The sequence below is a fragment of the Sycon ciliatum genome, chromosome 11 (assembly GCF_964019385.1).
Source record: "Sycon ciliatum chromosome 11, ocSycCili1.1, whole genome shotgun sequence".
In the NCBI taxonomy this organism is placed as follows: domain Eukaryota; kingdom Metazoa; phylum Porifera; class Calcarea; order Leucosolenida; family Sycettidae; genus Sycon; species Sycon ciliatum.
The window spans coordinates 10020548-10044850 of NC_088653.1; the positions used below are offsets into that span (position 1 = coordinate 10020548).

The 24303-nt window shown below is 47.8% G+C and overlaps 1 protein-coding gene across 1 annotated transcript in view; it reads left to right on the forward strand.

The window, feature by feature from the left end:
• Positions 1-24303, forward strand: part of LOC135826996 (uncharacterized) — a 92056-nt gene that overhangs the window by 62165 nt on the left and 5588 nt on the right. Inside the window, exons 5-12 of the mRNA XM_065339520.1 lie at positions 773-1166; positions 3265-3491; positions 7549-7755; positions 9953-11053; positions 12342-12519; positions 12848-12908; positions 18446-18522; positions 21031-21114. Of these exons, the coding sequence (XP_065195592.1) occupies positions 773-1166; positions 3265-3491; positions 7549-7755; positions 9953-11053; positions 12342-12519; positions 12848-12908; positions 18446-18522; positions 21031-21114 (2329 nt within the window). The remainder of the gene's footprint in view (positions 1-772; positions 1167-3264; positions 3492-7548; positions 7756-9952; positions 11054-12341; positions 12520-12847; positions 12909-18445; positions 18523-21030; positions 21115-24303) is intronic.

Sequence of the window (24303 nt, forward strand, 5' to 3'; positions counted from 1 at the left end):
TTGTTGTTCTTGTGTGAATGAAGCTGAAGACACCACTGCAGCTGTACTTATGGTTGATAGATATGGTGGTAAAGACACACCTGGCAATATGGCGGTAAACACACGCCTGCCCACACACGCTCCCTGGGCTGCAAAGTTCTGGCACAGAGCTCTCCTTCTCACCACCACCACCATCAGTTCGCGCCTGGCGCCTGGTCGATGCATGGCTGGCGGTATCCGGCATAGCAGGCTGGTACATCAAGTAGAGCATGGCACATAGATGATGACACAGCAACGACATAGCTCGATTGCGACGTACGTTTCGTCCCCGCTGGGCTCATCAGGCAATCTTCTTCTTGGATGTCTTCATACGGAGCTTGACTCGGAGCTTGACTCATATTTATCAACCATAAGTACAGCTGCAGTGGTGTCTTCAGCTTCATTCTCCCGAGTCAAGCTCCGTATGAAGACATCCAAGAAGAAGATTGCCTGATGAGTCCAGCGGGGACGAAACGTACGTCGCAATCGAGCTATGTCGTTGCTGTGTCATCATCTATGTGCCATGCGCTACTTGATGTACCAGCCTGCTTTGCCGGATACCGCCAGCCATGCATCAACCAGGCACCAGGCGCGAACTGATGGTGGTGGTGGTGAGAAGAAGAGCTCTGTGCCAGAACTTTGCAGCCTAGAGAGCGTGTGTGGGCAGGCGTTTGTTTACCGCCATATTGCCAGGTGTGTCTTTACCACCATATTTATCAACCATGTTGTTCTTGTGTGTATTATATATACGCAGACTTACCTTCAGCTGGAGGAATTTTATTCCGAAGGCCAAGTGGACGCTAACACTCTAGTTGTTCTAGTTAGCGGGGAACAACTTGTTGGGAAGTCGACACTGATCAAGACATTGAGAGAAGAAGGAAACAACGGCACATCAAACGACTCGAAACGAACCCGAGGCATCCAGATGTCCAACTTCACTGATAATCTTGGTCAGCATTTGCGTATCAAAGATCTCGCTGGGCAGGACGCGTTTTCAGCGACACACGACATTTTCTGCCTATCCACATCAGTACCAAGCCTCGGTCTTGCTGTTGTCAATAGTAAATGGGACGAGAAACTGATTACAACAAGCATAACCACCACAGTTGGTCGGTTTTTGAGCCGGAGACCACCATCGGTAACATCAGGTCAGTGCGATATTTCATCAAATGCATTTTTGTGAAATTTTGTTTGTGTCTGTTGATCCGTATGTTGGCATGTACTGTAGCAGACATGGAAATTCAGTTGATTGACCGGGGCCGGCGCCCTCAGTGTGAACAGAACGCTGCGTGCAGTGCACATGTTGATCCGATGCGACCAGCGTTCTGCAGAGCATAAATGCATGTGTGTACCGATTGTCCACGGCCGCATGGCGAGTGCCCTGGGGTCGCTAGATGTGTGACCGGATTTCCATGTCCACGACAGTACATGAATGAAGGAATGATTGGGGTATGTGTTTGATTCTGTATACTGGTGCAGGGAGGGCACTGTGTGTGTGTGTGTGTGCATGCAGGTATGTGTGTGTGTGTGTGCATGCAGGTATGTGTGTGTGTGTGTGTGTGTGCATGCAGGTGTGTGTGTGTGTGTGTGTGTGTGTGTGTGTGTGTGTGTGTGTGCATGCAGGTGTGTGTGTGTGTTTATGTGTGTGTGCTATTTATAGTGGTGTGCATGGGTAGTCGGATACCCATGCAGCCCGTGAGGATCTCGTGTAGACGGGTACAGAATAGTACCTGAAAACCCGAAGTCGCTGATGGCATCATGTACAGTGCACATGTACAAATTCATGTAGTACTCTGCATGTATATCCAGTGTGTAAGGGAAGGAGTGCATTGTGCTGTCACCATGGAAACATTACCCAATAGGGTATCCGTGCTACCCGTAGAAAACTACCCAAAAAAACCCTGAAGAAAAATGCTACCAGACTCAGCCCTAGATATTCATCTCTCTGTCCATGGTAAATGCCTGTAATAAGTCCTTGGGTTGAAACATTGGTGAAGGTCGAGCACATGTGCGTCAATATGGGACCGGGAGCGTATGTGGTCCCGGTGATACTTTGGATACGTGAAATCAGACTGTTTTTCACATGAACGAACAGTTTTATTCACAAGTGCTGTGCACTACACTGTACACTGTACTAACGAATTGTTACTGCACATCAAGCTGAACATGCACTGCCCCATGTACTGGGTCTTTCCTTTTGCCCATGCATGTTCACACGGAGGTGGTCTAGAAAATGAGATAAGAGGGTCGATACATGGCACATGGGCGCGTACAAGGATAGTGGACATTATACAAATCTTCAAGTTATTCCGAACTTTCCAGAGTAGGACTTTTCACGCTGTGTGTGTGCAGTGGTTAACTGTTTTACCACACAGAGCACTATGGTCTGTGCATAAAGGTATGTACCGCTACCAGTCTACTGGACACCCGCACTATAGTGCTACATGAATCACGTGGCACAAGTCCACAGACTTGTCACGGGCACATAAATCCAGGCAGGGAAAGTGAGCTTTGTGTTTGAGAAAGAAATTAATTATTTTATTTTAGGGCATGGAATATTCCCGCCTCATCTTTGCTGCAACAATGAGTCCACAACTTACAAGTGAGAAACAACAAACAGCTTCTGGATCGAAAATGTTCAGATCCTTTAGTGTGGAGAGCCTTGAATGAAAGAGCCGTGCCGGTGGTTCAAATATTCTGCTCTCTTCTCCAATTGAGCAACGTCCGAAATAAGCTATGTCCATACCAAAATTGTCTATGCCCGATGGAGCCCAAGATTTTTGAAAACATTCAGAGAACTCGCATCTATCTTCTCCATCTCCAGACATTGCTCCTCAGAGATCTGATAATTAAATCAGCCTGGTCGGCATTAGCTGCTTCTTCTTCATTTGTCGCAGAAACAGCAGCGCACACTTCTGCCTGGCCTGTGCAGCCACTTCTCCAGTAGATTACCAAGGTTCTCAGCCCGAGACCGAACACATGGAGGTCAGGCATGGTTCCATCCTCACTCACGAGATATATATTCGAGGCCGCTCATAACACCCTAGTACGTACTATCGGTCGCCAATTCATTTGAAGTAGCATGAGCACAATTGCTTTAAAACACTCTTTTGGCCAATTTGTTAGCTGCATACTATGATATTGCGGAGAGTGTGTTGCTTAAAATCACCTTTCCTCAAATCTCCTCACCACAAATAAATATATATTTTTATTTGCGTTTCCCATCTCTTGTTGTTGCAAATACAGAACAGCCGTTCAATGTCATGATCATTGCGACCTTCCGCGACGAGATCAAGAGAGAGGATCATGAAAAACTTGCTGCAAAGCTTGCCACAAGCTATAGTAGTGTCGAGAAGGAATTTGGTGATAAACTCCACTTTCGAGGACGCTTTGCTATCAATGCCACCGCCAATGACGCAGACTTCGATCGCTTGAGAGTTAAACTTTCTGAGGTCTGCAGAGATATCCTGAGCGTAAGTAAAACTGTAAACCAGATTTCAATTACTACTAGTGGAGAAACTACGGGATAGTAAAGGGATCAGGAAAGATTAAGTGTGATAGAGAGAGTCAAAGATGGAAAGATGGAGAGAAAGAGGGAGAAGGATAAAGAGATAGAAAATGAGAACGAGAAAGAGAAAGAGAAAAAACAAGAGAGAAGAGAATGAGAGAAAGAAAGGCAGAAAGAGATGAAGAGAAAGATGGACAGATCGATGGAGAGACAGAGTTAGGGAGACAGAGATTAAGTGGGAGTTAAAGAGAGACAGAGATAGAACTGCAATGCACACCAGTGCATTAAAATAAAATAAATTTCACGGTTCGCGTGAGACTCGGCTGGAAGCCGAGTTTTCCGCATCCGCCGTGGGAACGCCACCACCCTCTAGGATCAAAGGCGCAGATGCAGCGCCTAAACGGTGGGAGGTGAGTAGATCAGACCCACCACCAAGTGGTCAAAGACCGAAATCCCATTAGCTGCATCCATGTTACCCTCGTGCCAGGCCACGAGTTCCCAATTAACTGTGGGTCGCAGCACGGCTGGAAAAATTCCTTCCGCTTCCAAGCAGGACTTGAACCTGGTACCCTCTGTTTCTCAATCATGGTCTTAGACCATCCCACTATGCCTGCCTGCCTGTGCATTAGACAGAGTTTATAATCATTTGTGGTCATCCGCACTTGCACCTCTCCCGTGAATTGTGCCAAGGATTTGGTTATGAAAGAACTATTCAAACTGGAAAGCAACCTTATACGATGTTCCAAGAATGAACTTCACACAATAATGTCAAGCATAGAAAGTGGCAAGTTGCAGGGATAGTGCCTGGATCATGGCCTGACATGAGGGAAAATATGGATCAGCGAAAGTGATTTTTGGTCCAAGAGCGCGTGGTTGTGAGTCTGATCTACTCAGCCACCAGGACAAGGTCCTGGGGGTCTGGTGATTTTTTTAATCTTTTTAGGCAGTTCACTTCCCCGTCTGATCCTTTGAATGATCCAATTATCCATGAGCACTCGGCCGAAGGCTAGAGATAGGCACCCACCGAGCTAGAATCCAGCAGCCAAAGGTGGGGCCATGCATCATAATAAATATGGATATTAAATATGATGGTAGGTAAACAACAGAGAGAAACACACAACAGCTTTCTAAATATCTGTCATAGGAAACACGAGAGGGTTTGGAGGAAAATAGGACCGGAAGAACTCCACCACCCACCGCAGAACATAACAAAGCAAGGACCTTATGCAGGATAGCTGCCGAGCCAAGGAGAGCATTCTTTTGCAATTCAGACATAGAACAGTAGCTGGTGATACCGATTGTGTCAAGGTATCCTGGCAACTGTTTGGACACGTGCCCTAAGTCCCAACTACTACAGGAACAATCTGAGTCTCAACTTGCCATAGTCGATGGATTTCGCGAGCAAGAATTTGATACTTGGCACGTTTCTCAACGTCCTTTTCAACAACGCGTGGATCACCAGGTACAGCAATGTCAATGATCAGGGCCTTCTTGGCAGATCCATCAACCAGAACAATATCAGTCCGTCGGTGCTTAGTGAAGCGATCGCACCGGATGGTGAAATCCCACAGAATCTTGATCTTCTTGTCCTGTGGAGAGATTTTGGAGTCTGAAGTATCTCTAGCTTCAGGCGCATTATTCTCGGGTGCAGGATGCTCTTGTACTGTTACACTAGTCTTGGTATGCTCAAGCACCGGATCACAGTGGTGCTTGTAGTACTTGTCTTCACATGGTATCCCATGTACACGACAGAGCGACCAGTGGACCACAGAGGCCAGCCGATTTTGACGCTCGAAGTAATCCCTTCCAGCGAGCTTCGAACACTCGCATAGGATAAGGGCAACCGACTCGCCTGCCTTCCCAGACATTCGACACAGGGGGCTTCTGTCTGCCCTGATAGAAGATTTGGGCCTTGAGCAGGTTAGTTCCTAAGGCCTGGTCTTGTGCCGCAGTGATCAGTCTCTCTGTGGTCTTCTTGAGACCAGCCTTTGTCAGCCAGTTCCAGGTGTTCTCCTTGGTCAGTTTTTCTTTTTGCCGGACAAACTGTCCATGCACGGGTTTCTGGGTCCACGACAAGAGGTGTTCTTTTTGAAGCGACACTTCACTACCTGTGAGGAGTCTCGTGGGGCATCCAGATGTGGCCACAGAATGGGCGCAGCCACCTTCAGGAGCTCCTTATCTGACTGATGCACATAACGCTGCAGATTGCTTTTCTCCATTGTGACATCATCATGAATATTTTGCAAACCATGTCCACCCTTCTTGCGACTGACGTACATACTGGCTACATTAGCGCGTGGATGGAGAGCTCCATGCATGGTCATAAGCTTGCGCGTTCTTCGGTCAGCAGATTTCAACTCGTCTTGCATGCATGCCAAGATAGCAGCACTATACCATATCAAAGCCACAAGACAGGTGTTGATGGCTGTGATGATGTTGTGGCCGTTTAGAGCTGCGCTGAGTACTCGTCGCACACGCCACTTGTACTCCTGCAGGATTTTCGTCTTCATATTTGAATGGTCAACACCTCCAGCTTCAAGGAAACCGTGGTATTTGTACGTTTCTTCTGGCTGTAGCGACCTGATAGATGAGTCACTCAACATTATTAAACGCATGTCCACGAAGGTGGCGGGGTGCCACTTTCGCTTACGCCATTCAGGACTGATGTCTGAAGAGTAATACAATACAATTAACTGACAGGAGTGACAAAAACAAAAGCCGTTAGCAACAATACCAATCGGGCTGATGGAAAACTTAATCAAAAGTATAAAATATAATATACACTCAATCTGCGGACAGCATGCTGTTTCGTTCTTTGTGAACTCATCAGCGCAGCACAGAGGAAATGAGGCTGAGCCTGATAGCAATGAAAATAAAAATTTCCAATCAAGCCCGAACGTACCTTGCCACGGAGTGCTCAAACTGACAAGTCAGTGAGCTCTGCGTAATGCAAACAGCAAAGGCACTACCCCACATGAGAGTGCTCAACTACTACAAGAGCAGGAGCGAAATCCTCAATCTGCGGACAGTGTTTCGTTCTTTGTGAACGCATCAACGCAGCACAGAGGAAATGAGGCCGAACCTAATAGCAATGAAAATAAAAATTCCAATCAGGCCCGATATAATATACATATATGTGTGGTGTTATTTCGAAAATCGGCACCAGAACACAACCCTATCCAGGCCCAGACGACACCGAAGTGCGAAAATGAGAAACAGTTTAAAAGATGCGCTGCTCGAAGAATTCGGCCAGCCACTGCATGCCGTACCAGCACGATGGTGCACGTCCGCACGCAGCCCAAATCAATGCACGTGTGTTAGCAGCGCAGGGGAAAGCAAAAGGGTTTGACATTCGGGTTGCCATTCAGCCGACTCAAAGTCCCAATCTCAACTTGGACGACTTGGTATTCTTCCACAGCCTGCAGGCAGACTTGTCACTTGTGACGAAGGAAACCAGAAAGAAGCTTCTTCAAGCTGTGGAAACATGTTGGCACGAATACCCGTTGCCAAGATGAGGAGCGTTTGGCTGTGTCTGTATGCCTCTTTCCATCACGGCATTCTGGAGAGTGGCAGAGACAACAACTACCAGCGCCACTGTGGAGGTCGTCAAGCTCACAGTTCTGGCAAAGAACTTGGCGATTTCTAGTGTTTTGGCAACTTGTAAAGGCTGCGGAAGAAAAACGAAAGTCAGCGGGGATGCAGACACGATATCTTAATGGAGTCGTCATGAGATTCAGACGAAGAGTGAAGCTGGACTGCTTTGAAACGAGCTGTATGGCATCTGTAAATAACTAATCCCTCATATGCTGCTGTGGTTTCCACTTTTCAAAGTGTGTTTGTAGCCATAGAAAGCTTTATACTGAACTGTAAATATGCAATGAAGTTTTGCTTACGGAGGAAGTACGTCATTAGTGGATTGTGTTCGTCCTCAGTGACGTATTCATACATCATTAACGATAAAAGGTTTAATCAGGTTTGTGAACAGAGAGTACTTTACCCACTGTGTTGATGTGCATGTTCAGAAATCTCCCAAGCAACCCAAAGTGCTCGGGCAGGCAGAGGAAGTACTGGCACAACTGCATGACCACATCCGAGAGCCATTCTCAACAAGTCGGGAGTTCTCTCGACAGCTTTGTGCTGCTAGCCACGTACAGTATGATGACGATGAAGATAGCATCAACACCGCACAAATCCGTCGATATCGCAAGATCCTCAATGCGTATGGGCTGGTATGTACATACTCTGCAGATTGAGTAATTTCAATTTACTTGCAGTAGATGTATTTCATGTTATGATGTATGTCATCTACGTCATGTACATCTCTAAGGGGTCGTCGCAAAAGTGTTTTATCGTCCCTGAAATGAACATCGCTCATTTCTTACTCGCACACCCTCCACTCCCTATGAAACAAACGCAGCTTGCTATGCTGGGTGATGAAAATTGCATGCATGTATATGTACTCATGTACATATATATAGTATCGGTCGACTTGTGATTTTTTCCAGATTTATTGGAAACTGGCACCCTACCTTTTTAGTGTCTCCCACACATAGTTGTAGATATCATGAAAACAGTACATCCTGCATTGTGTGACCCGTGCAATAACTCCTTGCCACATTTGAGGGCAGAAAAGCCCAAGAACAGGGAAATAGAAATTCGAAACTCGGACGTTGAGCCATAAATAAAAGTCGAAAGGAAAAGACATTATGAATACGAGTTAAGAGTAACTCTCCATCACTGTAACATGATACTTTATACAGTCAGAAAGTGCAATAACTAGGCACAAAACTGACAGAGTACTGAGACATTCGACGTCCTGACACCTAGCTTCAACACATCTCCGTAGCGCTAGCCTACAGCCTTCCAACTTGGAAGGTTCAAGGTTACGAAAAGACCAAAGAGGGGAAGGCAAGCGCAACGAAAACGAGCAAAAGCTACAGTCCCAACGGAACAAAGAATGTCGATTGTTACTGGACGATGACGAGACCAGTACGATATTTGACAAAGCGGTCTAACTACAATTCGAAGCAGCAAAGCATCACACCACCCAACTTGGGTGAGTCATGAATATTAAAGATAAGTAAAGAAATGGGAAGCTTTGCGAAAACGAATTGTACAAGCCGAAAGCCAAACTCCTACAGTACTCCTCATGCATGACATTGTGATGGACTAGTTGACTACAAAACAAGTTGTTTCATACGACGTACGTTTCGCCGTACGGTTCTTGACGGCTTATCAGGTGTGCAATTTGAAACTCGGATGTTGAGCCATAAATAAATGTAGAAAGGAAAAAGGCATTATGGATACGAGAGTAACTTTCCATCACTGTAACATGATACTTTATACAGTCAGAAAGTGTCTTAACTCGTATCCATAAATAGAAATTCAGCCAGGTTTACAAAATTTGAATAGGTATGCCATGGCAAAATATGTGGAGTAGCAAATCCCAAACCAAGAATGAGATTCTTGAGATTTAAAGTGGGTTTTTGATCCTCAATTCGGCCCAGATCGAACTTTCAAAAGCCAGCGGGACAGTTTCCGATGAATTGACCCTAGTGTCGATCGACTTGCGATTTTTGCCCCCCCCCCAACCCCTCCAACGAATGATGCTCGTCTCAGGAACAACAAAAAAACGTTTGCAACCACCCCTAAACTAGATTTGTTCTTATTCGTTGGTTTGAGGGAAAGATGCAACCGGTTTGATTTGTTCCTACTTCTTTTAAAGCCCATATCTAGAACATTACGATGCCCATCCTGCAATTAGCTGTAGTTTATTATCTATTATTCAGTGCTAGACCAGCTATACACCGATACTAGTAAGTGTAAGGCTGCTGGAAACTTCAATGTGAAGTGAAAATTGTGGAACAGGTTTAGTGTGTTGCTGTGCACAGTATGGCTAGCTGGGGCTTGACAGCAGGGGATATCACCTACAGATTGCTGGCTTTAGGCTGATAAAGAAATGATTGACAATGGGTGCATTGTGCTTTGCACCTTTGATGGATTGATCTTCAACAGTGAGTTTCTATTAGGATGTGCTGCATAGTCCTGCTTTGGCTGGCACCAGAGGGTAGTATTTGTGTCCATGAGGGGATACGGCACTGATTTCCGCGCAACTCAAGCCAGGGCATCTCTACCCGTGTCCCTTACATCCATTTCTTTAAAACTTAGGATAGTTCATTTAACAGTTTCGCATTGTCTCTCAATGTGGGGTCAGGCGAAGTGTGCTGTCATGACACGTCGAGGATTGGCTGGTTAACTTGCTTTGTTATGTTTTATTTTGGAGGTATTTGGCCTTTTTACTATCCTTCTGTCTGCGCATGCGTGTGGAATGTGTTTGCATCCATATTTGGGCATGTACAGTGCATCGGCTTACAACTATGTGTGTTGCTGTGTGTATGGGTTTGCATATCGTGTTTTTGTTTCTAGATTGTTTCTTTCTCATCACCTGAGCTGGACGACATCATTGTTAACCGACCCAACTGGTTGCTCTCCAAGGTCATTGGTCTCATTTTCGCACCACCTGGGCTTGATGACGGAGATATGCTGCACTTCATAGATGGTGTTGCGAAGGTCCAGGAAGTCCTCGGCAAGCTTAACAGCTGCGAGGGAGCAGAAGGTCAGGGCCCTCTGCTGCTGCAGATGGTGATACAACTAGGTGTGTTGCTCCAGGAGAAAGGAAGGATCCTGGCACCCAGCCGTCTTCCGACCGCTGACAACTGCCTCGGCTCACTGGCCAAGAAAGATTCATCATCTCGGTCGGCGTGCGCAGGAGTCTCTTTCACGACTCAGCACTGCTTCTCCACTGCTCTTGTTATCCGGCTACAGACAGAGCTGTACGCCTATTTCCACGAGCTTCACGGCATTCCTGCTGAGCTCTGGAAGAATCTGGTGGTAGTGGCTCCAGTCCATTCCACAGCCCGTGGTTGCATCTCCGTCACGGACAGCCTGCGCCAAGCTGTCGCTGTTGTCCATGCGCCCGTTGAAGATACGCTAGATGGCTATTGTCTGCTGGCTCTGTTGCGCAAGGTGTTTGGTGACCTCGCAGCACAGTATAGCCCGGGCACTAGCTACTCCACAAGCATCATCAGCTCTGCTTCGATTCGTCAGCACCTCCACGAGCCAAGCGACAAGTTTGATTTCGCTGTGTACGACGCAGAGGACGTCCGATCATCCGTAGCAACAAAGGGTCATCTCTCCACTAGCCAACGTGACGTTGATCGTGCCCCGCTTCTTCTCGAATGGCCGGTCAACCATGCTTCACTGCTCTCTGCACAGTCCTTTGAGTCCATCCGAGAAAGCCTTGGTGAGTCCGACCTGCCTGCACTAGCCACCTGCCTGGGCCTTACATCATCATCTTCATCATGTGTGGACAGTAATCATCTATGCGCTGCAGCAGCATTGGTCCACAGCTGGGCAGTTACCGACTACCATCACACCTCGACCAAGCTTCACCAGCTGCTAGTGAAATCACCGAACGCCCAGCGCTTTGCAAAGATCTGCAAGGTGCTACGGCAGCATGAAGAACTGGTGAGTGTGATGGCCTGTTACGCCCCTCTCTCTCAGTCTCTCTCTTAGTCTCCCTCAGTCTCTCTCTCTCTGCCTCTCTCTCTCTCTCAGTGTCGTCAGGCAAAATTACTGGTCCATCAGCGACACGCATTTTTCACAAAAATTTGCGTTTCACCTGCTGGGAGAGTATGCGTGTACTCGAGTCTCATCCTGAGCACGTTTTTTTCTTTCTTTTATCAGCTCCAGTATGCTGTATTTTTCATTGCAAAGCCGTCCTCGATTGTTGTGTTCGTTGTTCAAACGATATGGACATTCAAGCATGAAGGCAGAGGACCTAGGAGCCTGATTGGAGTTTTTCGTGGCATAGGATGGCCACACAGAGACACTTTGGGAATTTCTGAATATAAAATACCGTACGCACGATGCTGAGATCAATTTGTGCGATATCAAATTGTTTGTGATCTACCACATCGAGCAGAACGGGATCAAAACACAAGCTTACCGACGGTAAGGCTGCCGACCTGACTGGACAAATGATCCCTGGCTTCACCAGACGCCAGAAGTCGGACACCATGTCCTTTGCCGCGACGTCCATCTCCAAAAAGAACTCCATCTTCGTCGTGAAAAGGCTTGAAATACTCAATATTCAACCGAGATTCGCGGTCTCACCCTTTCTCAGATCGAATCATTTTTTGTTGTAGCAGTTGCAGGGCAGATCCCCGCCACTACTTCAACAGAAGATGGCTCCAAAGCATGCCTGGAACAAGCAATATCGAGGTTGCAAGCCACCCCTCTCCGCACTTTTTTTGAAGAAATTCGAAATTTCAATGGTGGAGATGTACTATGAAGAGAATTTCAAAAAGTATGTTTCGCGGAGCGATCGCTCAACCTACGTCATTCAAACTTTGTAGGATGGTTCAGACGTACATGCTAGGCATGAAACCACAGAAGATGATACACAGAGTCACACACACAGCAGATTCGTGTGCACAGATACTAAATTAGTGTACGTCGTCATCTTCTTCCCGCTGATCTCAAATGTACTATGACGTGCTATTTTGCCTGACGCTCTCTACTTCCCCCCCCCCCCCTCTCCCTATGTGTCTCTGTTGATGTATGCAAGTTGTTCTATCATTTTACTCAACAAAACATCTTTAACCTACCATTACGCAATGCACAATGTATTCTCGGTCGTGTACCTCTCATTGATTTCACTCTCAGTGGTATGGATGATATTGACACTAGCTGATGTTGATATCAGAGCCATGTTTGTTGCTTGTTTGTATATTTGTTACTCTCCTCACTGCAGCTGGCCACCGATTTCCCGGACATATTCCGGAAGCGTCGGGTGCAAGCCGTCCAGCCGGTCTCTGCGGGAGCTATTTCCTCGACTGTTCAATCAGACTCCGCGGAGAGCGTTCCTTCGACCCGCCAGTCACACTCTGATCAAGCCAGTCAGTCCACTGCTGCTCGGCAAGATGATGCTGGTAAAGTTGAATGTGCTCAATACACCATGTGTGCTCCCTGTATGCTAGTGTTAGTTTACTTGTGTGCAAATGTCTACTTCACACTATCTTGCAACACAACTTGATCCATGGGCTTGCTCAGGTCTCAAAGAGAACTTCTGTTTGCATGGGATTCCATACGAAAAAAGATAATAATTTTCTCTGTGGATAATGCACACATGACTGGTTAGGTATGTGTGTTATGCTAACCTTGATGATTTGATACCCATTCCTATAATCGAATACTTCTGCACAGAGACAGGGATAGTTTTAAAATCTGTTTTCTGTTCTTTCCTGTTGAATGTATCAGGCCATGCTGAGCATCACGCTGCTGATGGCAGCTGTGGAATTTTCCTATCCACTTCACCACTGTAAGTTCTACGCATGCATTACTCAACAATGAAGTATAGAACCGTTGAATCAGTCCTGTGTAAAGTTCAGTGAAATGTACTGCACCATTTCCAACATAATGAGTCAGGCCGGCCCAGTGACTGAGTTCTCAGACCATGATTGTGCAATGATAGCTATATGTATCATGATCAAGTCCTGACTTGAAGAGAATTGTTTCAACTGTGCTGTACACCACAGTGAGTTGGGAACACGAGGTGTGGAAAACAGGGCAACATTGATGCAGAAAGTGGGTTTTCACCTTTCCCATAATTATATTGTTGGATCTGAATTTTCCTCTCCATCCGTAAAAAAGCGGCATCTGACGCCTTTGAATGTGGTCTTTTCATGTAGTCTTTTCATGTGGTATTTTCATGTGGCGGTGTCGTCATCCCTAGAAACCAGAAAGGTCTTATTGAGCTGTGTACTTCCCAGATCCTTTTTAAATTCCTTTCCCTATTTGAAGTACATAAGCAGAAGAAAGTAAAGATCGCAGATACGCAACCAAATCGGCTATGCAATTGTGTTGAGAAACACAACTAGTTTAGGAAGTTTTGCTTGTACAAGGCCACCACCATGCCAGGGTGGCAGATGTAGCACGTGACAGCGAGGCTAACTTAGTATCACAAGCAATGCCTGACAAGGTGCAAACCTCGTTAGCTGCATCTATGTTACCCTCACTACGAATACAGGTACACAGTTGACAGTGGTTGTCAGAGCAGTTAACTGCATGTAAAGTGCTTCACGCTTGCATCACAGCATTTGTTAACAATGTACACGCTCACTGGTGTCAGCACTGGTCTTGAACTCAGAACCTTGCGATTAGCAGGAAAGCCCACAACCACTCGGCCAAAGTACTGGTCAGTAGGCAGTGGCAATAATTTCCCTACACTGCTTGCTTAATGACATGACCACTTTTTCGCCCGACCACGTTTTTTTTGAAGGCCCTGCAAGGCTGCATGGCCTCCACCAGGGAGTCGTAGGGGGTCGTACGACTTCCTGGCTTTCACCAGGGAGCCCTACGCGTAACACATGCGAGTGTACGTGCATATAGGGCTACCGGTATGGCCTACGACCATGTACACTGTGTGATGCACATCCCCGGACGCTTTTCGCTTGCACGCCTTCGCTGATCCGCTGCTTTTTGTTTTCCACTTTTTCCAAAGAATTCTCGTAGTTGTGTGTCTTTTTCCTCTCTGATTGCTGCTTGTGTGGACACCATGGAGGCTCATCAGCCTCAGAACTTTGCGTTTCCAAAGCGAAGTTTCGGGCGAACATCGATCGTTGAGCGTCCGTTTCAACCAGCTTGGTTCGATAAATTCAACTGGTTGCACTACGACGAGTCGACGGATTCTGTGACCTGCCATTTGTGTTCCTTTGCTGATCAGCAAGGGAAGCTGAAAGCGCCATCGAAGGACTCGGCCTTCATTTCTAAGGGCTTCAAAAATTGGAAAGATGCCACGGAGGGGTTCCGCCGTCACGAAAAGTCGCTGTGTCATATCGACGCTGTCCAGGTGATGCTTGTGCTACCGCAGACTGTCCCGGACATTGGTGAGGCGCTAAGTCAAGCCCATGCCAAGGAGAAAGCCCTGAATCGGCGAATGTTTGTGAGAATCCTAGAGAACATGAAGTTTTTTGGGTCGCCAAGGTCTTCCCTTGCGTGGCCACGACGATGCAGAGTCGAACTTTATGCAACTGCTGCAACTACAGAAGCTACATACTCCCGAGTTGCGTGCTTGGCTGGAGCGACGTGGGGACAAGTACTGCTCCCCCGAAATCCAGAAAGAAATCCTTCAGCTAATGTCGCATAGCATACTCCGGAATGTGGCCAAGTCCATCCATACTGCTGAGGTGTTCAGCGTAATGGCCGATGAGTGCGCAGACGTATCTAACAAGGAACAGCTGGCATTGTGCTTCCGGTGGGTTGACCAGGAGTTGGAAGCTCATGAAGATTTCGTTGGTTTGTGCCAGATTGACAACATATCTGCAGATACGATCGTTGCGGCTATCCGGGACTGCATGCTGCGACTCAACCTCCAACTCAAATGTTGGCAAGGCCAATGCTACGACGGTGCCTCAAATATGGCTGGCCACAGATCTGGTGTCGCGAAGCAGTTGGGAGATGAAGAGCCAAGGGCTCTCTTTGTGCACTGCTACGGGCACTCTCTGAACCTGGCAATGTGCGACACCATCAAGACGACTGTGCTGACCAGAGATTCCCTCGATGTCACCAGCGAGATCAGCAAGTTAATTAAGTACTCGCAAAAACGGAATGCCCGATTTGACGTCCTGAAGGGTGAGATCTCGCCCAACACACCAGGATTCCGTGTGCTGTGCCCGACCCGCTGGACAGTGCGAGGCAAGAGTCTGCAAAGCATCCTGGATAACTATCTGGTCTTGCAAGAACTGTGGGATGAAGTTCTGGCTGGGAGTGTGGACCCCGACGTGCATGCTCGCGTAATCGGAGTGAAGGCTCAAATGGAGACTTTCAACTTCTTCTTTGGAATCAGTTTGGCCCATCTTGTCCTGGCACATGGTGACAACCTCTCTGTTTCCCTCCAGAGTTCAACAATGTCTGCTGCCGAAGCCCAGAAAATAGCACGTTTGACGGTGAACACAATCACAAAGATGCGCACAGAGAATTCATTCTCGATGTTCTGGGAGGCTACTGTGGAAAAAAGTCACCAGTTTGATGTCTCTGAACCGCAGTTCCCTCGCAAACGCAAACGTCCACATAGGTATGAATGTGGAGATGAGCCAGCATACCACCCCAGCTCCCCGGAAAGCCGCTATCGGCAGCTGTATTATGAAGTGCTTGACAGTGCCAAGTCCTCCATCCAGACCCGGTTTAATCAGAAGAGCTTCGCCATATACACGCAGATGGAGAACCTTCTCTTGAAGAGTGCCAAAGGGGTGGACGCTACAGACGAGTTCAAGGCAGTGACAGAGTTGTACGGCGAGGATCTCGACTCCAACCTCCTTCTGACCCAGTTTTTCCTCCTTCAGACGCAGCTGACCTCTGATGACGATGTCACGTTTAAGTCTGTGCTGAAGTTCTTGCGGGGCTACTCCACATCTCAGAGGCAGCTTCTGTCTGAAGTTGTGAAGCTGGTGCGCTTGATTCTGGTTAGCCCAGCTACCAACGCCATCAGCGAGAGATCCTTCTCAGCAATGCGGAGAATCAAGACCTATCTCCGCTCCACAATGGGTCAGAGTCGGTTAAATTCAGTCATGCTCCTCCAGACGCACAAGGACAGGACAGATGCACTGTCTGTGGTGTAGTTGGGCAATGCCTTCGTCGATGTCACCAGTAGTGATCACCGCCGCTCAATATTTGGCACATTCACGGATGCTGATCTTGCAGCTAAGTAACCCAGCTAGCAGTTTGCCTGTGATTGCTCTTCTTGTCTTTTTTCCGCGGCTTTGTCTTTCGTACACAGCAGCGGGACCATGCACAGTAATAATTATTCTACTTATTGTTTCAATGCATATTGTACGCCATCTGTCACATATTATTATTTCTTGCCTGCATTTCTTTTCCTCGCTAGTTTTGCTGAGAGTTTTTGTACACCTATTCAATGGTGGATGAGATAACAGGCTTTGAATGCTGTCCATAGTTGTTTTCTTGGAAATAGTAAAACAATGCCAAAAGTGCCCAGAATGCAGGATTTTGCACCCTAATTTCAAAATATTTTCGGGGGAGATCCCCCTCCCCCCCCCCCCCCACTGGCCGGACCACCGCCAACGGCGGTGCTACGCGCCTGGGTAAAGTGTGTAAAGGGAACTGCGTGCAGAAGTGTAGGCAATAGTGCAGGCAGTAGTGCAGGCAGAAGTGTAGGCAGTAGTGTAGGCAGTAGTGTAGGCAGTAGTGTAGGCAGTAGTGTAGGCAGTAGTGTAGGCAGTAGTGTAGGCAGTAGTGTAGGCAGTAGTGCAGGCAGTAGTGTAGGCAGTAGTGTAGGCAGTAGTGTAGGCAGTAGTGTAGGCAGTAGTGTAGGCAGTAGTGTAGGCAGTAGTGTAGGCAGTAGTGCAGGCAGTAGTGTAGGTAGTAGTGAGGAGTGGGGGGGGGGCAGGATTGAGCAGCGTGGGAGGGAGTGTGGGAAGGAGTGCTGGCAGGCGTGTGGGCAAGAGTGTGATCAAGAATGCGAGCAGAGAAGTGAGGGGAGGAGTATGAGCGTGTTCAGAAAGGCTGGCAGGAGTGTGATCAAGAATGCGAGCAGAGAAGTGAGGGGAGGAGTATGAGCGTATTCAGAAAGGCTGGCAGGAGTGTGATCAAGAATGCGAGCAGAGAAGTGAGGGGAGGAGTATGAGCATGTTCAGAAAGGCTGGCAGGAGTGTGATCAAGAATGCGAGCAGAGAAGTGAGGGGAGGAGTATGAGCGTGTTTAGAAAGGCTGGCAGGAGTGTGATCAAGAATGCGAGCAGAGAAGTGAGGGGAGGAGTATGAGCGTGTTCAGAAAGGCTGGCAGGAATGTGATCAAGAATGCGAGCAGAGAAGTGAGGGGAGGAGTATGAGCATGTTAATAAAGGCTGGCAGGAGGGTGGGCAGGAGTGTGGGTAGGAGTGTGATCAGGAATGCGCGCAGAGACGTGTGGGCAGGGGAGTTTGGGCAGGGAGTGTGGGCAGAGAAGTGTGGGCAGAGAAAAGAGGGCAGGGAGTGTGGGCAGAGAAGGGTGGGCAGGAGAGTGTGGGTAGGAGTGTGATCAGGAATGCGCGCAGAGACGTGTGGGCAGGGGAGTGTGGGCAGAGAAGTGTGGGCAGGGGAGTGTGGGCAGGGAGTGTGGGCAGAGAAGTGTGGGCAGAGAAAAGAGGGCAGGGAGTGTGGGCAGAGAAGGGTGGGCAGGAGAGTGTGGGCAGGAGTGTGATCAGGAATGCGCGCAGCGAAGTATGGGCAGAGAAGTATGGGCAGAGAAGTGTGGGCCGGGGAGTGTGGGCAGGGGAGTGTTGGCATGAGAGTGTTGGCAGGAGAGTGTGGGCATGGGAGTGTGGGCATGGGAGTGTGGGCAGAGTGTACACTGTTCTTCTGAAAGGGGGTCTCCTGGGGAAGCTAGGTCCGCTCACACTGTGGCCAGTAACTGTGTAGGTGCACTAACCAAGGATGGCATAATGTCAGCCAGTAAACACATATCCGTGAAACCGGAGCCATGGTAGAGAAAGGTGGGCAGAGAAGTGTGGGCAGGGGAGTGTGGGCAGGGGAGTGTGGGTAGAGAAAGGTGGGTAGAGAAGTGTGGGCAGGGGAGTGTGGGCATAGAAGTGTGGGCGGGGGGGGGGGAGTGTGGGCAACGTGTGCGGACAGGAGTGTGGGCAGGAGTTTGGGCGTTGGCAAGAGTATGAGCAGGAATGCGTGCAGGAGTACGGCCAGCAATGTGGGCAGCTACATGTGTGTGTGTGCGAGTATCGAATTTTGTCATCAAATGGTTAGTATGTTCCATGTTTGTTCATTTTGAATGTGTTTGTGGGTTTGTATGTGTGTGTGTGCGTGTGTGTGTGTGTGTATGTGTGTGTGTGTGCGTGTGTATCTACAGCCATGCCATGTGGTCAAGGGACGAAAGCATTGCAAACCTGTATGAGGAGGATGAAGCGGAGCTCTCTGAACAAACAGGTGCGTTATTCCTTTTAACATAAGACTGCTCTCTTTATCTTGTTCTCATCTATCTGCACTCAACTGCCCTTCAATTTGTGTGCTGTTACCATTGTTGTCTTAGTCTGTCTGTATGCTATATACATACCCGAAAACACACAAAAATACATACCTTCAGTTATTGCTCTACATACACTGGCTTATACTTCATTCCATATTCACCCACATGCAATTGGCCATCTACAGGCGTAGTGGATATTGCTAGATATTCACCTCTTATATTCACCACTTTTCGATACTTACTGTGAAGAGAGCAGTACTCGGTGCTGTGCTTGATTTCTCTTCAGTCAGCGCACCGGAGATGGCGAGAGCGAGGACATTTCTACGCTAACTTCTGCAAAGAGGACTTTTCTGAGTACAAATGAAATCGGCCTGTGACCAGGTGGTGACAAGTCATCAGCCAGCGAGCAAACAAGGTTTTGTTCGCTCGGCATGTCCATGGATAGCGGATCGAGCGGCAAGCAAGGAATTTCGTTTGTACTCAGAAATGTTCTGCTTATGGATGTTGGCGTAGAACTTTTCTAGGGCACGCAACCGCTCCGGAGCGCTGCCTGGAAAGAAAATATGGGAGGGCAGAATCGCTTAGATTGCTGTCTATTAACCGACTCCCGAAAATGATGCTCACAGATTGGTCAAATCTTCTCATGAAATGGGGGCGATGATTGGCTCACGTAAAGCACGAGCGTGCTCTCTAAGGTGATTGGCTCGAGTGTGTTCTCCAAGGTCGTCGCCTCCCGTGCCATATGGACCAGCACGTGTCCACGATCTGTCCTAACAAACTTGAACAAGATTCGGTCAAGAACACTCCGCTCTCTGATTCATGCAAGAGCATGTCAGTCGGTAGTGAAGTAACAACGACTTACGTTAGTTCTGCGTACATGTTCATGTATGACCAACGTGACTCGTTTGTTCAGCTGTACGGATAACTGTTTTCTGATGATCGCTTAGTGCGTGAAACGCAGAGTTAAAATACTATCTTTGTCCTCTTATTGTCTGAACCCGCTCTGCCTCTCGGTATTGAGCACTCTCTTGGACAGCCTGGAACCTCTCTGTTTGACAGACAGACATATTCATAAATAGGAACAACACACTAATTAAAGGACAGTTGACCGCAGATAGATGTGAACCGGATAACGGGAGAAGTCTAGAAATACTGACTGAGAACAGAATGTTTTAAATGGAAAGAAGACGGTATGCACGAGGATTACAAGAACGGGTCACAATGCAGAACAGCGCTGCTAATTGAAGTACGTGGGATGGTCAGATTAATTCCTGGACCGCGCCAGCTGGTGAAAATCCTTGCGCGGAAGCATGTAGTAGTGAGGTGAAAAACCAGGTGCATGTCCTCAATGGTGATTGTATGGCATCATAGAAGCAGGCAAATCACATCATAGCAAAATTGAAAAAGCAAGATTGATGTGCACAGAAATGAAGGTTGGGAGGGCAAGGACCCTGAGGAGACTCAAACCTGATCGAGGAAGCCAGGAAAAGAAACAACGATAAAGAACACATTAGATGCCATACTTGCCACCAAAAAATATTGCCCGAGAAAATTTTTATTACCTACCTCGCTGCGCTTGCCTGTCCAGAAATGTAATGTCCTTCTTTCGAAAGTGCTTGACTTATGCTGAGTGCATGAGTCAATGGTGTGTGACTTATCACAAGTGTGTGGATTAAACGTGTGTGACTAATCATGAGTAGAAAGATTACCAATCTCATTGCACACCTATCCCATATGTATATGCCTGGTGATGTAAAACAAACTGTATCATCTTGTCTTGAAATGTGCTGGAGAAAAGAAAAAGCATTGCAAGCACTGTGAATGCAAATTCCACGCCAGGTACCTAGGTGTAGAAGTGTTGAAACAATCTCGTTATTGTCAGATGTGAAAACTATGGCTTCATTCATAGCAAAGTCAATCAGAGTGTTGTGGCAGCATGCATTATGAGGCGAATGCACAACTTAAAAACTTTATGTCGATAAGGACGCGTTCAACCGATAAAAAATGTCAAGAATAGTATTAGTAAGGCGGACGTTACGAAACAAAAAGAAGAGAATAATAATTATAATGAATCTAAATGCAAAATTTCCTGATCATTTTTCATGACTCACTCATCATGGAAAGCTATTATCTCCTCGTCGCTTATTTAAAGTAGAATGTGCTCAATACACCATGTGTGCTCTCTGTATGCTACTGCTAGTTTACTTACTTGTGTGCAAATGTCTACTTCACACTATCTTGCAACACAACTTGATCTATGGGCTTACTCAGGTCTCAAAGAGAACTTCAGTTTGCATGGGATTCTATACGAAAAAGAGAATTATTTTCCCTGTGGATAATAAACACATGACTCGTTAGGTATGTGTGTTATGCTGACCATTAGGATTTAATACACATTCCTATAATCGAATATTTCTGCGCCGAGATATGGATATTTTTTATATTCACTTCCTCTACTGTTCAATCAGACTCGGTGGAGAGCGTTCCTTCTGGCAGCCAGTCACACTCTGATCAAGCCAGTCAGTCCACTGCTGCTCGCCAAGATGATGCTGGTAAAGTTGAATGTGCTCAATACACCATGTGTGCTCCCTGTATGCTAGTGTTAGTTTACTTGTGTGCAAATGTCTACTTCACACTATCTTGCAACACAACTTGAGCCTCTAGATCGGAAAAGAGGGTTTTTTCTATTTTTCTTGTTTTGTATTGTATTGATTTAGTTGAATTGGGTATCTCAACAGTACAATAACTGTACAACTTGCGAACATACACGCTTATGTCGTTTCATGCAGTACTGAGAAAATGCATTTTAAAGTTGTGTGGTTTCCGCATAAAGTGATGTATAACTCACTTTTTGCCAGCTAACTGGCCTCTCTGCCTACACCGCCGACACACCCACACACAACAGAAAGATACAGATCACAGTAGTAGTGTGGTCTTTGTTCACTCACGGTGGAAGATGGAAGAGCTTAGCGTAGTGTATAGATGAGCATGAAGAAGGGCATGCCACCTCACGCATATACATTGTACACATATGTACCAGACCAACATAATGCAAAAAGTGAACCACTGTGGTGAATGGGGCCGCCGGATAATTAACCGGCCCGAAGCTGGCGGAAAAAAACCTCTGGACCCCGGCGGAGGCACAACCCTGAGGAAAAACCGGTTAGAATAACCCCATAAGATAAATGAACAAAACGTAGCCTGCAGGACCTATCCGGAAGTGAGAATAAAGGGGAGGGCGGGTGGGAAACTACAACGAAAAGAGAAAGACCAAAATGAAGAGAAAATTTTGAGAACACTGACAAAAAAACAGCTGACGCAATCCTGGTGCCGTAACTATGGTGAAAATGCTGGCAAAAAGTACATTTTTCGTTTCATTCGCTATGCTCAGCCAACGAAAAATACCACTTTTTGCCAGCTAGCTGGCCTCTGCGTACACCGCAGACACACCCACACACAACAGAAAGATACAGATCACAGTAGTAGTGTGGTCTTTGTTCACTCACGACGGAAATGATAGCCGACCCGATAGTCACTGGTGCAATATATCGTCAGACACCGACAGCATGTCCTTGAGGGAACAGCCTCCACATACATGTTCTTACATGTGGATGACTTCCAACCCCCTTGCCGCTGAAGAAGGCGCTCTGGCACGCCAGCATTGGCTGCTGCCGTCGCTCCCCCCCCCCCCCCCCCCCCGACCGGAGACTGTGAGTGCTATACCCTGTGGGGTCTTCACCTACGCGGGCGAGAGCTGTGTGGATCAATTTGCGCGCCCGGGCGTATGTCATCTTTCCCCGCAGACATGACTGGTGGGTTGCTGCAGAGACCTTGCCAAAGAGAGGTTGAGTGGGTACATGCCGTGCTCTCTCCAAGAAACCCTCTATGACCGACACAGGACATGGTGTAGTAGCCTGCTGCTCCAGCCGGCTCACCATGACCACATCGCCCTGGCGCAACTGGTCGTTCTTGCGTTGTCGCAGGTGTAGGGACATATGCGTGCCGCAAATGGAGATATCCTGAGGCGTGAGGCGTTGTAAATCGTCCCAGTGAAGCTGAGCAGTGGAGCCGAGGACAAACAACGCTGCGGTTTGCCAGTCCTGCAACGGGGCGGTAGGGATAGCCAGTGTGGCGACGACCTTGTTGAACACCACCGACCTCAAGGGTGAGCGGCGATTGATTGGTCGGGCACAAAGACGTCTTGCAGCAGTGAGCAATTGTCTCACCATGCTATGTTGTGTGGGATCCTGGCAATCCACCTTACAATGCACCCAGTGCATTGCCGCCACAAATTGGTTTATTGACCCCATGGTACACTCTAACTGCAATAACTTGACGATGTATAAGCACACGCTGCTGGTGGGTGCCGCTGGGAATGACGTAACTTGACACGGTACGGCCCACTTTTCCCATCGGTGTAACGCGCGCTGGTACGCAGACGCAGTGGAGCTAGCAACATCCTTCCAAATCACTGTTCTTAGCAGGTCCGCCAGAGGTTTCAGGGACGGTTGTGTCACAGCGTCCACCTCGACCCAGAACGCGGACGGGCCTGACAAGAATGACACACGGAGAAGCAAAAATAGGCAGAAACACGCAACCCAGTCAACAAAAACACAACAACAACAACAACAACCATGGGTTCTCATTAATGGCCATCGTAAACGGGTCCCATGCATGACAGCTCATTCCATAGGCTTTCGAGCCACAAACAAACCCGACCCCGCAGACAACAGCATCCCGTAGCACATTGTCCCCTTGGGCAAACACATGCACAACCTAACCACCCAAGTGGGGATGACCAACCCGCTCCCAGGGAGCTCCAGGCCTGCCTCTCATTGGCATGCAGATAACCCAGTGTCCCGTCGCACATTGTCCCCTTGGGAAAACACATGCATAACCTGCCCACCAGGTGGGAATGACACACACCCTCCCAGGGAGCTCACGCTCTGCCTCCCATAGGCATGCAGATCACCAAGTGTTGCACACCTTTGCTCCCAGGGAGCCTCACACACACATGCATTCGCTCCATAGACTGTAGTGACAGCACTCCGCTAGCACTCATTTGCGCATAGGATCAAGCCCAGCCCATATGAATCTACACCACTGCTTTCCAAGACAAAAAAATCCAATAACTATGCCTCCTCCAAGTCAAATGTGAACATAAAGCACTCGGACTGAAATAACAGGGGAATGACAGGAAGATCTTTAAAAGAGAAACGCATATCAGCTAGGAATTGATTGACATACCGCAGATCTAATATTGGGCGCAGCTTCCCATTTTTCATTGGAACCACACCGAAAGGACTGACCACAACTAAGCTGGCCAGTGGGGCTTCCTCAACGGCACCCGACAAACATAAATCCCGGATATTGGAGGACACAAACTCAGCATGGGAGAAAACAGCAAGGGGAATTACAGATGACCTATGGAGGAGGAAGGACAGTGAAACACAAAAAATACCACACCCAATAATCTTCAATACAAACTCTGACGCGCCAATACCACGCCAAAAACTAACACATGGCTGAAGCCGCCCGTGCACACTTATCTTATTGTGGGTGCTGGGCTGGCATGAGGGCTGCTGCCGCTGGTGAAGCACTAAACATGCTGGGGCCGCCGAATTGCCCTTTGGCTGCTCCACCAAATCACGGTTGGTGTTGCCGTGGACCACGCTGCTGGCTGAGGCATACTCTGGCCATGTGACCCACCTGTCCACAGGCATAGCAGGTGACTCCCGCAG